The sequence below is a fragment of the Neophocaena asiaeorientalis genome, unplaced genomic scaffold (assembly GCF_003031525.2).
Source record: "Neophocaena asiaeorientalis asiaeorientalis breed wild unplaced genomic scaffold, Neophocaena_asiaeorientalis_V1.1 scaffold31, whole genome shotgun sequence".
Classification (NCBI taxonomy): Eukaryota; Metazoa; Chordata; class Mammalia; order Artiodactyla; family Phocoenidae; genus Neophocaena; species Neophocaena asiaeorientalis.
Window position 1 is genome coordinate 644,876 of NW_020175320.1, and position 15,970 is coordinate 660,845.

Here is a 15,970-nt window from a genome sequence, read left to right on the forward strand (position 1 = left end):
GCAGGCGGTTCTGTGGGGCCGTGGGACTCGTTCTGGGCGGGGACGGGCCGGCTTGGCCGGGTCTGCTCGGTCCCCTGCCGGCCTCTCGGGTATTGGGTCCATCAGCATTCCGCTCGGGGGTTTTGCAGCTGCTGGGCAGGATAACAGTTTTCCTGTCGGTACCGTGCGCTCCGGTTTACGAATCGGCTTCATATCCCCTGTCTCGGATGAGCTTCAGCCCTCGGTGGGGTGGATTGAAGTCCTTGATGATTATCCTTTTTTTTTTATTTTTTTTATTTTACAGATTCGGGGACTAAGGCTCGTTGAGGCACAGTGAATTGCCCAAGGCCCCGCAGATAGCAAGTGTGAGCGTTCGAACCAGATCTCCTGGCTCCTAGTCCAGGGCTCTCCCCACCCCCACTTCAGCTGTGTGTTATCATCTGCTGCTGTCCTCGGTCGAACCCCGTGTTTTCTTCTTTCACTTCCCCCTTTTTCCCCCTCTCTCTTCAGTGCATGGAAAAAAATCTCTGTTAGTATTCTCCCTTGTTCTCGTCTTTTCTCCTTTACCGCGGTGCATCTGCTTAGGGGGCTTTACAGAGTTTTGCAGTGGGGCTGCCCTTTGACGTTTACTCTGCAGCCAAGCAGAGTTTCTTAGCTAAAAACCAGCGGCTTGCTACCCCCAGATCTGTCTGAAACGGTGTCTTCAGGTTGCTCTGAGCATGAATAAGAAGTAATGAGTATGTATAAGAAGTGATGCATAGATTTTTTATTGGTTGTCAGTCTAGTGCTCCTCCTTTTTATTTATTTGAATCAGTCAGTCCTGAAATTTGCAAATGTTAGTTTTAGGTAGTTGGCAGTGCTTTTGTTGGTAGTTAGAGCCCTTAGATTGTAGTCTAATTTGCCATAAGGTGCCATAAGGTGGTAAAGTGGATCAAGGATAGAAAAGGAATAAAATGCTAGTTATTAATATATCATTCAGAAGTTGTGATGAGTTGTAAGGAAGAAAACAGCAGGTTATCATCTGTGTACTTGGTGGTTTAAGGAAGCTTTATGTTTTTTTAAAGCATTTTTGTGATTTGCATTGGAATTTTATGTGATATTAACAGGAAGAGCTTGGGCTTTGGCATTAAAAGAGGAGGGTTTAAGTCCTGGCATTACTTTTTCAGCTGAGCAGTCTTGGTCAAGCTAGCTAATCTAGGACCATCAGCACCCTCATCTTGTTAAACGAGGCTAAGGATTCCTACCTCATAGGGTTGGTGTGAGGCTAAAATGAGATATATGTGCAGGCACTGTATAAACTGAAAAACTACTCATGAGGGGGTACAAAGCCTAAGATCTCAAGGATGGAGGAGCCATCAGAGACATTTCCTTAACTTTGGGTAACAATACACTGCAACTCTTTGGGTCCAGTAAGGGGTTTTATTATTTTTTAACATCACCTGAAGAATTTCTTCAAGTACTTTCCGTAGATCATTTTGGAGGGAAGAATTATGGGACTTTTAAAGCAGGGATGTCAAGGGAAAATAAATTGGAAAGTCAAAGTAGTTCAGTTAACCGTGAAAAATTCCCTAAAATGGGCTGTTCCCCTTGTCACCTTGGGAGAATTTATCTAGTTGGGAATACTTCTAAAATGATGTAGTAAAACTTTACAAACTGTCTAGAAAGTAATGACTGCAAACCAGTGTAGTATAAATGAATATATAAGTGTTGGGTTTTAAAGTCGTAATCATTGGGAGTGACCTTAATGAGAGGTGCTCTCTAAAGGTGAGCCCTGCTTCTCCAAGTGGTAGACGGAGAAAATAGGGAGGGATGAGTGGTTTGGTGGGATTGCAGAGGAGAGGCACATTGTTCTTTTACTTAACCTGCAGTAGAAACTTAAGCACAGGAACTTTGTAAGTATATTTAAGTCATTGGACTTCTTAAAGTAGAGACAAGGTTTCCGGACAAAACTATTATTTAACATACTAAATTTGGTTTTTCTGCCAAAATATATTTTGATGTTATTGAAGAGGGGAAAAAAACCTTATTTAGTATCCTTTTTTTTTTTTGGCCGCACTGCGCGGCATGCAGAATTTCCCTGAACAGGGATTGAACCCGTGCCCCTGCAGTGGAAGTACGGAGTCTTAACCACTGGACCACGGGGGAAATTCTAGGATCTTTCTATAAAAGCTTTTTCCTTCAGTCTCCACCCCACCCAAACTCCCAAGCTTCATTTGGCCCTTCTATGGTAAGAGCCATAGAAGATAAGCACTAAAGCCGTCCCTAAAGTTTACATGTCAGGCCACAGGCCTGATTTTAAAAAAACGCAGTAATTGGATGAAAAAGAAAATTAACACACACTGTCTCCATTTTTCAATTTCTTCTTCATCTAGCATTCTTTGAATGAAGAATATAGGTGGGTTTTTGTGGCTAACCCTTTTACAGTAAACTTCTGTTTACTTTTTTTGTGTGTGTGTGTGGTACGCGGGCCTCTCACTGTTGTGGCCTCTCCTGTTGCGGAGCACAGGCTCCGGACGCGCAGGCTCAGCGGCCATGGCTCACGGGCCCAGCTGCTTCGTGGCATGTGGGATCCTCCCGGACCGGGGCACGAACCCGCGTCCCCTGCGTCGGCAGGCGGACTCTCAACCACTGCGCCACCAGGGAAGCCCTGTTTACTTTTTTTTAAAAACAAAACTTCAGCAAATTTGTTTGATAACAGTTGGCCACCTTGTGTTCACGTGTTCTTGCTGATGGAGAGGAGTGAAAATGGGGGATCATCCTTTTTTCTGCACCAAATCTGAGATACTGAGGCAGAAGTTCAGTGTGATCAGGACATGCTGACTCTGAGAAACCTTAGCACCCACCATTAGCTCTAGATCCTACCCTCTTAACATTCAGAGGTCCTTTTGCTTATTTCCCAGTGTATGTAGACCTTTTAGGAGCTTCGGGTCATCTTCTGTTTTGTCTAGGCTTATGGGAAACAGTAGGAAAAGTGGTGTTAATATCAGTATTGAGGTATGTACTTGGCTAGGAACCTACCTCTATGCCCTGAATGAGTATTCTTATTTTAAAAAAGTCCATATTTGTAAAATGGGTTAGGTAGGTGTTGATTATTCACATTATGATCGGATTCTCTTATCTCTTCATGGCTCTCCATTATAGTGATATCTTTTTTTAAGTTGAGATACATATTATGAGGGGTTAAACAAATATTAAGAAGAGATAGCATTGGTAAATGGAGCAGTGCAAATTGTGCCAGCCAGTAGGATTTTGGTGACCTTGTTTTTTAGAGTTTGCAAGGATGGGTTAATATGCTTTTCATTCAGGTTAATATGCCTTTATTCTTATTTTCTACTTAGTGCATCATTGTGACATTTTGATCCAGATTATTGATGGGGCTGATTTCCTAGAAGTTTTGCTAACTGGTAGACAGCAGTGGTGTATCTAGGGAATGCGAATGAGCAGCTGCCTGGAGGAGTGAATCACACAGCAAAAGAGGAAAGTATCTTTAACTCCTAGTCTTCTGAGTATCATAGATTGGTAACTTAGAAAACCAGAAGTTTGTGCAGATCTGAGGACCCCAGAGACTTCCCTCCAGAGTGCACAATCCTTTGTTTTCTTATGCCCCAAAACATGGGACTGTAAACATGCATCAGGGCCAGTGAATGAGCGTTAACTTCTCCAGAAATATACTAGCATTCAGAAAGCTAATGTTTGCTGCTTTCCTATTTTATACAGGTAGTAAGCATTAATAATGTCTTTCATCTTTGAGTGGCTCTACAATGGCTTCAGCAGTGTGCTCCAGTTCCTAGGTAAAGCCATTTCCTTGAAATATATCATAGGTTTCAAACTATGTGTATTTCCTGTAACCATTTAAATGTTGATACAAGTAGGCTTTGGTGTGTAGAGAGCAAATTATGTTAACGTTTGGTTTTTTCTTTTTTAGGACTCTACAAGAAATCTGGAAAACTTGTATTCTTGGGTTTGGACAATGCAGGCAAAACCACTCTTCTACACATGCTCAAAGATGACAGATTGGGCCAACATGTTCCAACATTACATCCGAGTAGGTTTGAAAATACCCAGTGACCTTTTGATATTTGAGGGTCAGTGTCGGGGCTGTAGGATGAATCCCAAGTTGATTCAGTTCTGTTATTAACTGAAGCCCCAAAAGACAGCTTACTTGAAAAAAATTCCTAATAGGATACACTCAGGTCAAATACCCATAAATCTAAACCTCTGGAACTTTGTCACTATCTGTTCTGACTAGTCCTGCAATGGGACACATCTCCCATGTCTACTTCTAAGGAGCAGCAAACACCTTGGAGGAAAAGAGACTTGTTGGTTTTTTAGAATTATTTAAGAGTGTTTTCACCGTTGTATCCTTTAGAATTATTTAAGAGTGTTTTCACCGTTGTATCCTTTTCTTTACATAGTGAAAGCTTCATTAGGTTTTGCATTTGTATTTGCATCCTTTATTTTTCAGCATCAGAAGAGCTGACAATTGCTGGAATGACTTTTACAACTTTTGATCTTGGTGGGCATGAACAAGGTAAGAGATGATTCAGTGGAAGGGTGGTTGACTTCTGGTTCATTTTGTTCCCCTTTTTTAAAGCAGTGTGTCATATATACCTTTTAAATTGCTTGAGATCTTAATGAAGTTGTTTATTCACTTATTTTTAAGTAATTTCAAACTTGCCAAAAGTTGCATAAATAATACAGAGGACTCCCCTCCTTTATAACTTTTGCCCAAATTTATTAGTCTCCCTCTCTGTGTAAAACATGTTAATATTTATTTTTCTTGACCCTTTTGTGAGTTCATCATGTTCTTTTACTCCTTAAATACTTTAATACATGTTTCCTAATAACAAGAATATTCCCTTATATAATCATAATAATTATCAGACCCAGGAAGCTTTATTTGTCTACTCTATAGTGTATATTCCCTTTTTTTGTCATTTGTTCTAATAATCTCCTTTATAGCATTTTTCCTCTTATGCAAGATCCATTACAGTATCACATTGAATTTAATCATGTCTTTCTTGTATCTGTTATTCAATGGAGTTAAAGTATGTAGGAAATTAAGTTATTTGTAAGTAATTTTAAATTTGTCAAAAGTTGCAAAAATAATACAGTGACTATTTGTGACCACCGTGATCTGAATTGATTTTTTGTATACTCTCCCCATTTGGGGCCGTTGGTGGAACATTTTCTTCTGCCTTCTTGCTCTCCATTTGGTTCCCAGTTCTTGTCAGGTGTTTTGGAGATATGCAGAATGGGGCATCTTTATCCGATCAATGCCCACTTTACATTTGGCAAGACTCTAGGCTTAGGAGTAAAACATTTAACATGTGGGAATAAATATTCTGGGAAGGTAGAAGAAAGAACCTATTGAGATTCTGTCAGGTTTACTCATTTGTTATTAAATTGAGTTGAGATGTCTCCTTTTGGAGCATTATGTTATTAGGTTGAATCTAATACAGTTTTTTTTAAAGTGTAGTTTAAAAAAAGTAGAATATTGGTAATTGTAAATGTAAAGTCAGATAGTTTTAGCTAGAAGGCTGAGAAGAGATCCAAATAATTTTATAGTCAGTGATTTCATTAACGTATAATTACATTTATTTTATTCATTTATTATTTACATCCTACAAAATCATTTATGTAGTATGAGCACCATCACATAAAATACCTCTACAGAAGAAAGATTGAAAGAAAGTACACAGAAACATTAGCAGTGGCTGTGTATTGATGGAGGATTATAGATTATCTTGTTTCCTTTTTTTCTTTAATGAGCTTGTATTATTTCCATTTGGGTAGGGATGGGTGTATGATCTCTTTTCTCCTTCTTTCAAAAGTATTTGTAACTGCTTACAAATTTAAATTCAGAGATAACACGGTTATAAGCTGAACTGAGACCATCTGGAGAATGCAGGAGTAGGTGTTTTTAGACACCTGAACTGGGAATTGTGTATTATTTGGTATGATAAATTTAGCTTTCAGGTTTTGATAGAGAAGGGAAATGCATTTTTGTACAGATGGTCCCCAACTTAATGATGGTTCGACTTAAGATTTTTTGACTTTATCGTGATGCAAAAGTGATACGTATTCAGTAGAAACTGTACTTCAGATTTTGAATTTTGATCTTTTCCCAGGCTAGCCACGTATGGTATTGTACCATACACAGTCTCTCATCATGCTGGGCAGTTCCCAGTCAGCCATGTGATCCTGAGGGTAAACAACTGACATACTTACAACCATTCTGCCCCAATGCAACCATTCTCTTTTCCACTTTCAGTACAATGTTCAATAAATTACATGAGAGATTCAACACATTATAAAATCGGTTTTGTGTTAGATGATTTTGCCCAACTGTAGGCTGATGTAAGTGTTCTGAGCACTTTTAAGGTAGGCTGGGCTAAGCTCTGTTTGGTAGGTGTATTAAATGCATTTTCGACTTACGAGATTTTCAATTTATGATCGATTTATCGGGACATAACTCCATTGTTAGTCAAGAAAAATCTGTACATAGTTTTGTTTTGCTTGAGGAAAATTTACTTAACAGAAACACTTTTTCATGATAACCTAGCCACCATTTTACACAAATTACTAAAATGCTATACATTTGGAGATTTCCTCTTTTTTTTTTTTTAGTATAACTTAAAAATTTTAACTTATGCAAGTAGTCCAGGCTCAATGTCACAAATTCAGTATACAATCAGTATTCAAATATGGGAGGTAAAAGTGAAATTCCCCAACCTCCCCTTCCCAGTCCCACTCTTCAGAGGTAACCATTGTTAAATGTTTGATGATTTTAGACACCTAGAGATGCTTTCTTAATCATCCCATTGAAAGGACCAGAAACGAATGGCTTAGAAATTATAATACAATTAAAGCATTACTTCCCAGACCATTATCATTTCATGTCATAAACAAAAAAATAAAATTTATAGGGCACACTGGGTTAAATAAGGAAACTGAGGTAATTGGCCTGGGAACTTCAACCACCTGTCAAGCCTAGTCTCCCTATGGGCTGCGTGGATGAATGTGTCAGTACGCTTACACATTGGTTACTTAGGAACACATTGGTTACTTGGGACGAAAGTTATATTGAAAAGTAATTTGCATCCTGATATTTTAACTCAGAGGTTGCAAACTAAAATGGCTCCAGGGGTGAGGTAGGTCATTTAAGTGAGTGAAATTGGGAGTAAGTAGGGAGTGGTGGTAACTTTTTCAGACTGAAGAACTGAGACCTCATCTAAAGGGGTAGCCACCACTCTGTTCCAGCTGATTATTATCCATCCAGCATGTGGATAGATAGGCATGGGATTGCCAGATGTTGCACTTTTTCAGAAAGTCAGGCAGAAAACCCTGATTTTCAGATTTTAAAAAATCAGATTCAGTTCATGGACCATCAGTTTATATCCTCTGTTCTGACTTAATATTGGCTAGGGTTTGGAGAATCTATACAGAGTCTAATGCTGTTGAAACCTGGCCAGGATTTGTCTACTTTATAGACCATTAGGTTATTCATTTTCAGTACATATGTTTTTAAATTGATGCAACTGCAAACTTTGTCTTTTAGCCCGTCGAGTTTGGAAAAATTATCTCCCCGCAATTAATGGGATTGTCTTTCTGGTGGACTGTGCAGATCATCCTCGACTCATGGAATCCAAAGTTGAGCTTAATGTATGTTTATATTTTTTCCTTTCTTGGCCTCTGTTTAAGAAATACAGCTCAGTAGTGCTAATACTTAATCATTCCAGTTAACATTTGGTAAAAGTCCTAGTTACAGGAAGAAACTGTTTTAAAATCTAAGACATTGCTTTTCGATGTTCTGGGGAAACTTGGCTTGAACACGAGTAAATTAACTTTGCTTATATCTATCATAGGGTGACTCTTTGTGCAGTTTGCTCAGGACACTCCTCAGTTAATGCCTGTTTTCCCAGCATAATTAATGTCTTTTCCTTTCACATATCACATATGTTCACTGTTTATGAAGTGTTGGCATAGTGAAACCTTAAAGGAGATATTAGTGTTCTTTGCGTTTTTGAATCTGTGTTCTCAGGTTGTGCCTGCCCACTCTTGCACTGAGTGACTTGTCAGACCTTAATAGTCTGTTCTGTCTTCAGTTTCGGTCACGTGCAGTGTTTGATACTAACTAGGACTCACCTCAAGTTTCTTCCTTTCTCAACATTGCATTTTCTTGGCTTGATAATTTCTGTAATGTTGCCTTTGTAATGCCTACTGTGTTACCCTGTGCCTCAGTCTTTCTCTTTGATTTACAACTCTCTCTCTGCATTTTTGTTCCTGGCAATTTGAACCTCTCAGGTTTAAGTGTGTTTGTTGAATCTGAAGCTCTAGTCTCATGGAGAATCGCCTACAGGGCAGTCCTTCCCTTACTTGACCCCTTGGCACTGGTCACTCTCTCTCTAAATTCCCCTTTACATTCTTGGTTTTGGTGCTTTCTCTCTGGCTGATACTTCTCAGACTCTTTCACAAGCACCCGTTCCCCTGCTTAGCCCTTAAATCTTGGTGTTTTCCCAGGCTGGTCCAGGCTTCTCCCATTCCTTCATCTGCAACCCACATGCCAGTGACTCCCAGATGGATTTCTCTTGTTTAAACCTCTCTTGTGCTCCAGCCTCATACATAATGCTACTTATTAGAAACTCTACCTACCATTTCTGTTTTCCCAGAATGGAACTGTTCATTTTCCCTCATCTACGTGGACATGCAGTGAATTACTGTAGATTCCACCACCACCCTGCCATATACTAATGCTGGAAGGAATTTACTCAGACTTGTCTTTGCCCTACTTAATATTCTTGAATAGGTCTCTTACCACTTTGGTGATAAAATCCACAGATCTTTTGCTTAGCACATAAGATCTTTCATGATCTTTCCTCGTTTATTTCTTCAGCTTTTCTCTCTATTGCCTACCTTGAACTACATTCCAAACATAGATAACAACTTGTTTTCCCTTGCGTATGCAGAACTGTCTCTGCCTGGTTTTCTCACCTGACCCTTACCCCATTTTGCTGGTAAATTTCTAAATGTCCTTTTAAGAGATTTCAGAGTTCAGGTATGACTGCTTCTGGGAAGCCTTCTCTGACCTCTCAGGCTGTTAAACTCGCCATCTTATCAGTGTCTGTTGTCTTTGCTGATTTTCTTTTAGGTCTCTCCCATCGGACTGTGAACTTAGATGGTAGGGACCTTGTCTTATTTCTTTGTGAAACCCCTGTACCTAGTAAAGCCTCGGGCACATAATACGCACTTTGTTAGTATTTAATGAATGAATGACATTCTTACTCTGATTTTGTATAACATTTCCTGGAACTTGAGATGTTCAAAGTAGGTTTCTCTTCAACTCTGCTCTTCTTTCCTAGCTTTTCCTGTCAGTGAAATAGATTCCCAGGTTTGAAATCTCTGCCAGCTTCGACTCCTGTGTTATCTATCTTATCATTTAGATATCAGTCTCTTCACTTTTTTCTCCAGAATGCCTGCTGCACTATTCATTACATGCTGCTAGCTTAGGTTAGATCATCATCCCTTACCTGAGCACCACAGGTAGATAATATTTGCAAATTCATTGTACTAAAAGTGTAGATTCTATCTAATAATTTCTGGATTTGGGGTCTTTGGGATCTATTGTAGCTGACTTCTCAGACTGGCACTATAATGCTTGTCATCCCTTCCCAACCCATTTACTCTGTCAACACATGTCACCATAAATGCTTTAATCCAGCCAGGTGATACTCCATGTGGCTTCCTGAATTCTTTTCCTGCCGTAAAGCCATTGCTTATATTCTTCCTTCTTTGGATTCTGCCTGTCCACACGCTGCCCCTCCTTCAGAGTCCAGTTTAGTTTCCACATCTTCACTAAGACTTTCCTCAAGCCCACATTGCCATTTTATTTTCCTGAACATCTTTTAATATTTATATTCTCTTCCTATTCATTGCAACACTTAATCATCCACTTGCCTTGCTTTGCTGACAGATGAATATAGAGTGAGGATTTCTTGAGCCAGGGATATGTCTTACCTTTCCTTTTTTTTTTTAATTTTATTTATTTATTTATGGCTGTGTTGGGTCTTCATTTCTGTGCGAGGGCTTTCTCTAGTTGCGGCAAGCGGGGGCCACTCTTCATCGCAGTGCGCGGGCCTCTCACTATTCGGCCTCTCTTGTTGCGGAGCACAGGCTCCAGATGCGCAGGCTCAGTAGTTGTGGCTCACAGACCCAGTTGCTCCGCGGCATGTGGGATCTTCCCAGATCAGGGCTCGAACCCGTGTCCCCTGCATCGGCAGGCAGATTCTCAACCACTGTGCCACCAGGGAAGCCCCTTACCTTTCCTTTTGTCTTCCTCTCAGTGTCGGAGATAGTGCTTTGCGCACATGGGACTTCTAGTGTATATCTGGGGACTCTGGTAGTCATCTTTGAGGCTCTGTAGCCAGAGCTTTGTTCTTCTAGGACAGTGCTCAGGGGAGAGCTGAGGATGGCTTGTGGCTGAGTGATTTAGCTCAGAGTTAAGGTTGGGCAGTTTTGCTGCCTTGCAAATAGACACAGCTTTACATTATAATTGTTTTGAAGCTGTTAGGGGATTTCTAACTAATGTCAAGGTAATTTTTAGGGGCTATAATGTCAAGATTAACTTTTAGTTAATCACTCAGGTATAAATATGGTCAGATTTTCACTTTACATTTGATACCTTATAGACAAGTGAAAGTCAAAGTTGTTTTCATTATTTGGTGGGCTTTTATAGATTCCTCACTCAACCCATTTTTTATCTTGTCTTTAGGCTTTAATGACTGATGAAACAATATCCAACGTGCCAATCCTTATCTTGGGTAACAAAATTGACAGAACAGATGCAATCAGTGAAGAAAAACTGCGTGAGATATTTGGGCTTTATGGACAGACCACAGGAAAGGCAAGAGAAGAATCTTCAGGGGACATATTATAAAGGAAATTCACAGCTTGTGAAACATTTATGTTGTGCTATCTAGATTTTACTTGTCTTTCAAAAGTAACTGGGCTTAGTATTTGTTTAACTAGAGGTGATTTTAGACTCTCTCAAGGCAGGAGCATGTTCTTTTTTTTAACTGTTTTCTAATGAGAGTTTCCTCGGGTATATAAGGATGAAGGAAATGGTAGAAAAAGCAAACTTGTCATTTTAAGAATTTTCTGACTGTCTTTCAAATCCAGTTCTGAGAAATCAATTTTGAAAGCCCTCCTTAGCCAGAAATTTTTTTCCACTGGAAATTTCAGATTATGAAGAGTGATCATTTATATCACTTTCCAAGCATTGAAATCAGAGCACTGGGTTATCCTTAGTGCTCCTTGCTGAAAGAGGTAGGACTGTTACCTCTATTTTGAAGATGAGGAAACTCTGAGAGTTACTGGCTCAGGTCTACACAGCAAGTCAGTGATGAAATCAGGAATAGAACCCAGGTCTTCCAGGTCAGTAGGTTATGCTGTTTCCAGTAGGAAGCAGAACCCTGTTGCAGAAAAGTATGCTTGGGAGAGAAAAATCTAGAACAGCTATAATTACAGGAATCCTGGTCTTTTGGGCTTGGGGTTTTGGCATATTTAATTTTTTTAAATGTCCTTTTCTGGGATCTTTAACTTCCTGCCTTTTTTGCATGGCTCCTTAGTCTTGCCTTTTCTTGGTTATCTAGTTCTTCCTAGAAATGCTTCCTTTAATTAATTAAGTTTTCCCTCTTACAGGCACATGAATTTTTAATTTTCTTAATGTAACCTGTCATTAGTGTATATTTCTGAATGCTTGTGTTAATGAGGATGTCCTTACGTCTAAGAAGTCCTGGATTTCTTTTGTCCATGAAAGAGCCTGCTGGTTCTGTGGGTCCCAGTGGCCTTTTTCTTGGTTTGCTGCCATAGCTTTCCAGATGCATGTTGGTGTGTTCAAAGCAAAGGCTCTTCACAATGAGAGGGAGAACCTGGTAATAGGACTGGGCTGCTTATCTGTCCTGAAAGCACAAACCCCAATGGCCTTGACCACATTTCTGTAATTAATCCCTACTCAGATTTGCTTTTGAGGGAAAGAGAAAGTGATTTTTGTTGTCACCCTTTCAAGCTTTTCCACATGGAGACGCTAATGGACCTTTCTTGATTTTGCCTCCCCTAGGGGAATGTGACCCTGAAGGAGCTGAATGCCCGCCCCATGGAGGTGTTCATGTGCAGTGTGCTCAAGAGGCAAGGCTACGGCGAGGGCTTCCGTTGGCTCTCCCAGTATATTGACTGATGTCTGGACAGTGAAAATAAAAGAGTTTTACTTCTCTGGACTGATCCTATTCACAGCTTCCTCATGAACTTTTCTAATAGAACAAGGAAAGCTCTCCAACCATGTCTGGCGTTGAGAAGCCAAGAGTCTCTGTCAGCTCTCTCATCGCCCAGTGGTGACATGTGCTCTTCTCCACACTGTTGGGAGGTAACGCTGCCCCACGTGCTGGTGCAGGTCAGCACCCTGGGACTTGGAAGTGGCAGGATTTACCAGGTAGAGCTGTGTGCCATCATGGAGCACCTGGGAAGAAAAACACGTCTCACCACTGTGGTTGATTTCAAAAGAAAGTGATTCTATTTTTTAAAGAAAGTGTTATTAGTATAATTGGTGACCCTCCTAATAACTTTTTGAGTTCACAATTTACTTGGTCCAGAGCTTGCTTTTTTTTTTTTAACTAGTGAATGGCATTTAGATACTTCATAAAATTATGCACAGATACACGTTGGAGGCCAGAGCTCAGTCAAATGAACAGCAGGCTGGTGAGAGAGACTCCCCTCTCACTAACTGCCTTGTAGTAGGTGGCACCACCTTGTGCACAGAGCACTAGGAAAGGGCAGAACCCCGGCCGTGCAGTTAAGGCCAGTTCCCACAGTCTCGGGCTACCGTCATTCCTCATCCCAGCATGCATAGCATATTGTTCACTGCGGAGGAGTTAATTGTAGAGTGGGTTATTGTTATTATTTTTACTCATAAAGTTAACAAATTTTAGCCAGTCTTTACTTTTATGTAGTTGTGAAATTTCATTTCCCTCTGTAGCACCTTTTTCATTTTTAGTCATAAAAGTGACTTTTGCCTCATGAAAGACTTGAGAACACATCCCTTGTTGTCACACACTGCAGGTGTGTCTCAGCCATTTTTGCAGATTCTAGGGGAAATTTTTCTGAATAGGAGAGTCACACAGGATGAAGTTAACAGCTTAAGGGCTCTTAATTCTGTGAGTTGAGAACTTAAAAGTCTGATATTGTAGCATTTGTTTGAATCTAGGAAAGATTCATTCATTGGGCTTTAAAATTTCCACTTGCAGAATTTGGTTTCTTTATTGGACTCTTCATGAGCTCTATTTTTTTTAATTGGTTATCAACTTATTTTTGATGTTAAAGGTTAACATCTGTAGCTTTTCCATATTTTTGGGGGTGGGGTGGGGGGTGTTAGGAAATTGCCTTTCTCCAGTCCAGAAATAATCTGGGGAAACTCTAAGCCAAGAACTTTGTGTTGAGCTGTTCTTTTGGGCCAGCATCACTTGTCAGTAAGCACCTGGTATAAAAGCCTCAGCATCCCCAGTAGTGTGATGAGGATTATTTTTATAGCATTCCATTTTCCTAATGCCACGTGTGAAATTGGATTATCATGATCTTAACCAATATTTTACCCTTGTAATAAAGGATGAAGGGATAGGGGATGGTCTTCATGTGGGAGGATATCTTCATTCATTTTTTCTTTAATGAAAGATAAGAGGTATTTTCCTCAAAACTGAAAATTGTAATTCCGAGGTGTATTTGCAGAGGCCTGAACTAAATTCAGTGGATTGTTGCTTCTAATGTGAGGGCGGGGAAGGTGTGGATAATGTATTCCTGGGGTGAGAGAGTATCGTTCTTTAGTTGGATTTCCCAGGTGAGTACTGAAGAATGTTTCCCATTCTTCAGTACTCACCTGTTGGGAAAGCATGCTTTTTCACTGCTAGGTACCAAATGCAGAGGCTCAGTGAAGTATAAAGCTGGGAAGAGCATGCCTTTCATTTATTAGCAAGCATAGCTGGTTTGGAAAGGGGTTAAAGCCTTAAGTAAACAAATCTAGCTAACAGTGAATGAACTAGGTAGTTAACTTGCATACTTCTAATTTTCTTTGGCTAAAGGTAACCCATACTTCTCTCTCCAGAGATACGAGAGGTATGATTGCTTCAGTGTTAGTTTTCTGGTTTTTGGTTTTTTTTTTTATATTTGTCCCTAATCACTTTTTAGCAAGCTAGAAAACTGGATTCTACACAGGGCAGCTCTTTGTGAAGGTGGTTTATTTTGGCCACTGGAGAAAGAGTCGGGATTGAAAAATCAAGTGGTAGCAGTCTATTTCTTGCCCCACAGAAATAATATAGAGGAAAGAAGCCACTGTGAGGAACTTGGCTCCTGACAGGGTCAGAGCTTTGTACTGGAACTCCCATGAATTGAGACTTTTCATTCTGTTTTATCAGAGTGCATATATGTCCTATTTCAGGAAAAGTAAAGCAGTCATTTACAAAAGAAAGTCAATCTGTATCCTAAGCGTTTTAATAAAAAGTTAAAACAAATTTGGTATCTTGCTCCTTTTTTTTGGCATTGGTTTGTTCTGTGTATGAACATAGCATGACATTTGTTGTGGGGGGTGGGGCAAAAGTTCTTCCATACTTACGGGAAGAAATATTTACAACGGGTGTGAGAGACAGACTTTGCTACGGGGGGGCGTGGGGTATGGGTGGAAAGACCAGGCCAATTTACACATTCCACTGGAAGTAATAAATTTAGTACCGTTTGAGAGCCTTGGAACATGCAGTGGTCCCAGGACTGGTGGTCATTTATGCAACAGGAAGGACATGGCAGACTTTTGAACAAAATCTGTTAACATGCTAGCAAGGACTGGGTCCAGTTTAGCTGTGTTTCATCACTTGATACAAAATTGGAGAGAATCCGGTTGAATGCTACATTTGACAAAATAGAAGTAATGAAACCTGTGCTTGTGCATTTACTAGGCTTGTAGGAAGCTTTGCTTTTAAAAAACCCAAATGAGGTTCTAAAACTAAAGTACTGGAATAAAACAGAATGGGAAGCAAAATGCACCAGGTTCTTTTTGACTGAGTATTAAATTACTGGAGGCATCGAGATTGAAACTAATACAGTGGAATGATGCCATGGGTTTTACGCTTATATGGGTTTGTGTCATCTGAGTCAGAGCAGTACATGAAAATTAAAGGCTGAGTCAATGAGCCCAGCACTAGGGGGTCTCACCTTGGCTGTTGACTGTGACTTGGGACTCCACTGTGATGTGCCGCAAACAGAAAAACATGCAAACAGTTCATGCTGGAGGCTTGGGCGTCATTAAGGGAGAATCACTGGACTCCAGAGAGAGAAGCAATTGCTAGGAAGTTGGATAGTTAATAGGTTTTACTGCGATCAAGCCATCTTCTATGTCAGAACCAAAAGAAGACAGTACCTGCTATAGGAAGACTGCTGATTTCAGTCCTGCCTCATGCTATAACGGATCATCATTCTCCTTTCTCAAACAGGTTTGTGTCGCTGGAAGCATTGAGCATTACCCTGTGTTGTGCTTGGGATACACCAAGCAGTGTTAGTTTATTCAAAATTTTGAGGCAGAAAGGCTATGTAATTTAAGTAGTAACTGAATATTTTCATTAATGCTGACATAAATACGTATTAAAATAATCTTACTAAAATTACTTTAGTTGACATTGTGATAGACCTTCATAAAATGTCTAGCTTGTGGTGACTGCTTCAGGGATATCCTGCAGCCCCCCAAAACATACTTGTTCATGTTCCTCTGTCCTCAGGGTGACTTCATTGGAAAAGTAAGGATGTTTTATGTCAGGGTAGAGCAGGGATGGCAAACTACAGCTCGTGGTCCAGATCTGGCCTGCTGCCTGTTTCTGTATGGCCTGTGAGAAAAATAAAAAAAAAGAATGAAATTTTGTGACATGCCACAATTATATAAAATTCAAATTTCAGGGCCCAT

The 15,970-nt window shown here is 40.0% G+C and overlaps 1 protein-coding gene across 4 annotated transcripts in view; it reads left to right on the forward strand.

The window, feature by feature from the left end:
* SAR1A (secretion associated Ras related GTPase 1A) overlaps positions 1–14,534 on the forward strand; it is a 14,805-nt gene extending 271 nt beyond the window's left edge. Inside the window, exons 2-9 of one of the 4 annotated variants that reach the window (XM_024765507.1) lie at positions 284–344; positions 3,318–3,456; positions 3,697–3,770; positions 3,905–4,024; positions 4,445–4,510; positions 7,541–7,644; positions 10,751–10,882; positions 12,098–14,534. In XM_024765507.1, coding sequence (XP_024621275.1) covers positions 3,713–3,770; positions 3,905–4,024; positions 4,445–4,510; positions 7,541–7,644; positions 10,751–10,882; positions 12,098–12,214 — 597 coding nt within the window. In that variant the 5' untranslated portion in view covers positions 284–344; positions 3,318–3,456; positions 3,697–3,712 and the 3' untranslated portion in view covers positions 12,215–14,534. The remainder of the gene's footprint in view (positions 1–283; positions 345–3,317; positions 3,457–3,696; positions 3,771–3,904; positions 4,025–4,444; positions 4,511–7,540; positions 7,645–10,750; positions 10,883–12,097) is intronic. The other 3 variants (XM_024765506.1, XM_024765509.1, XM_024765508.1) reach the window with 3 other exon arrangements.
* The last annotated feature ends 1,436 nt before the right edge of the window (positions 14,535–15,970 follow it).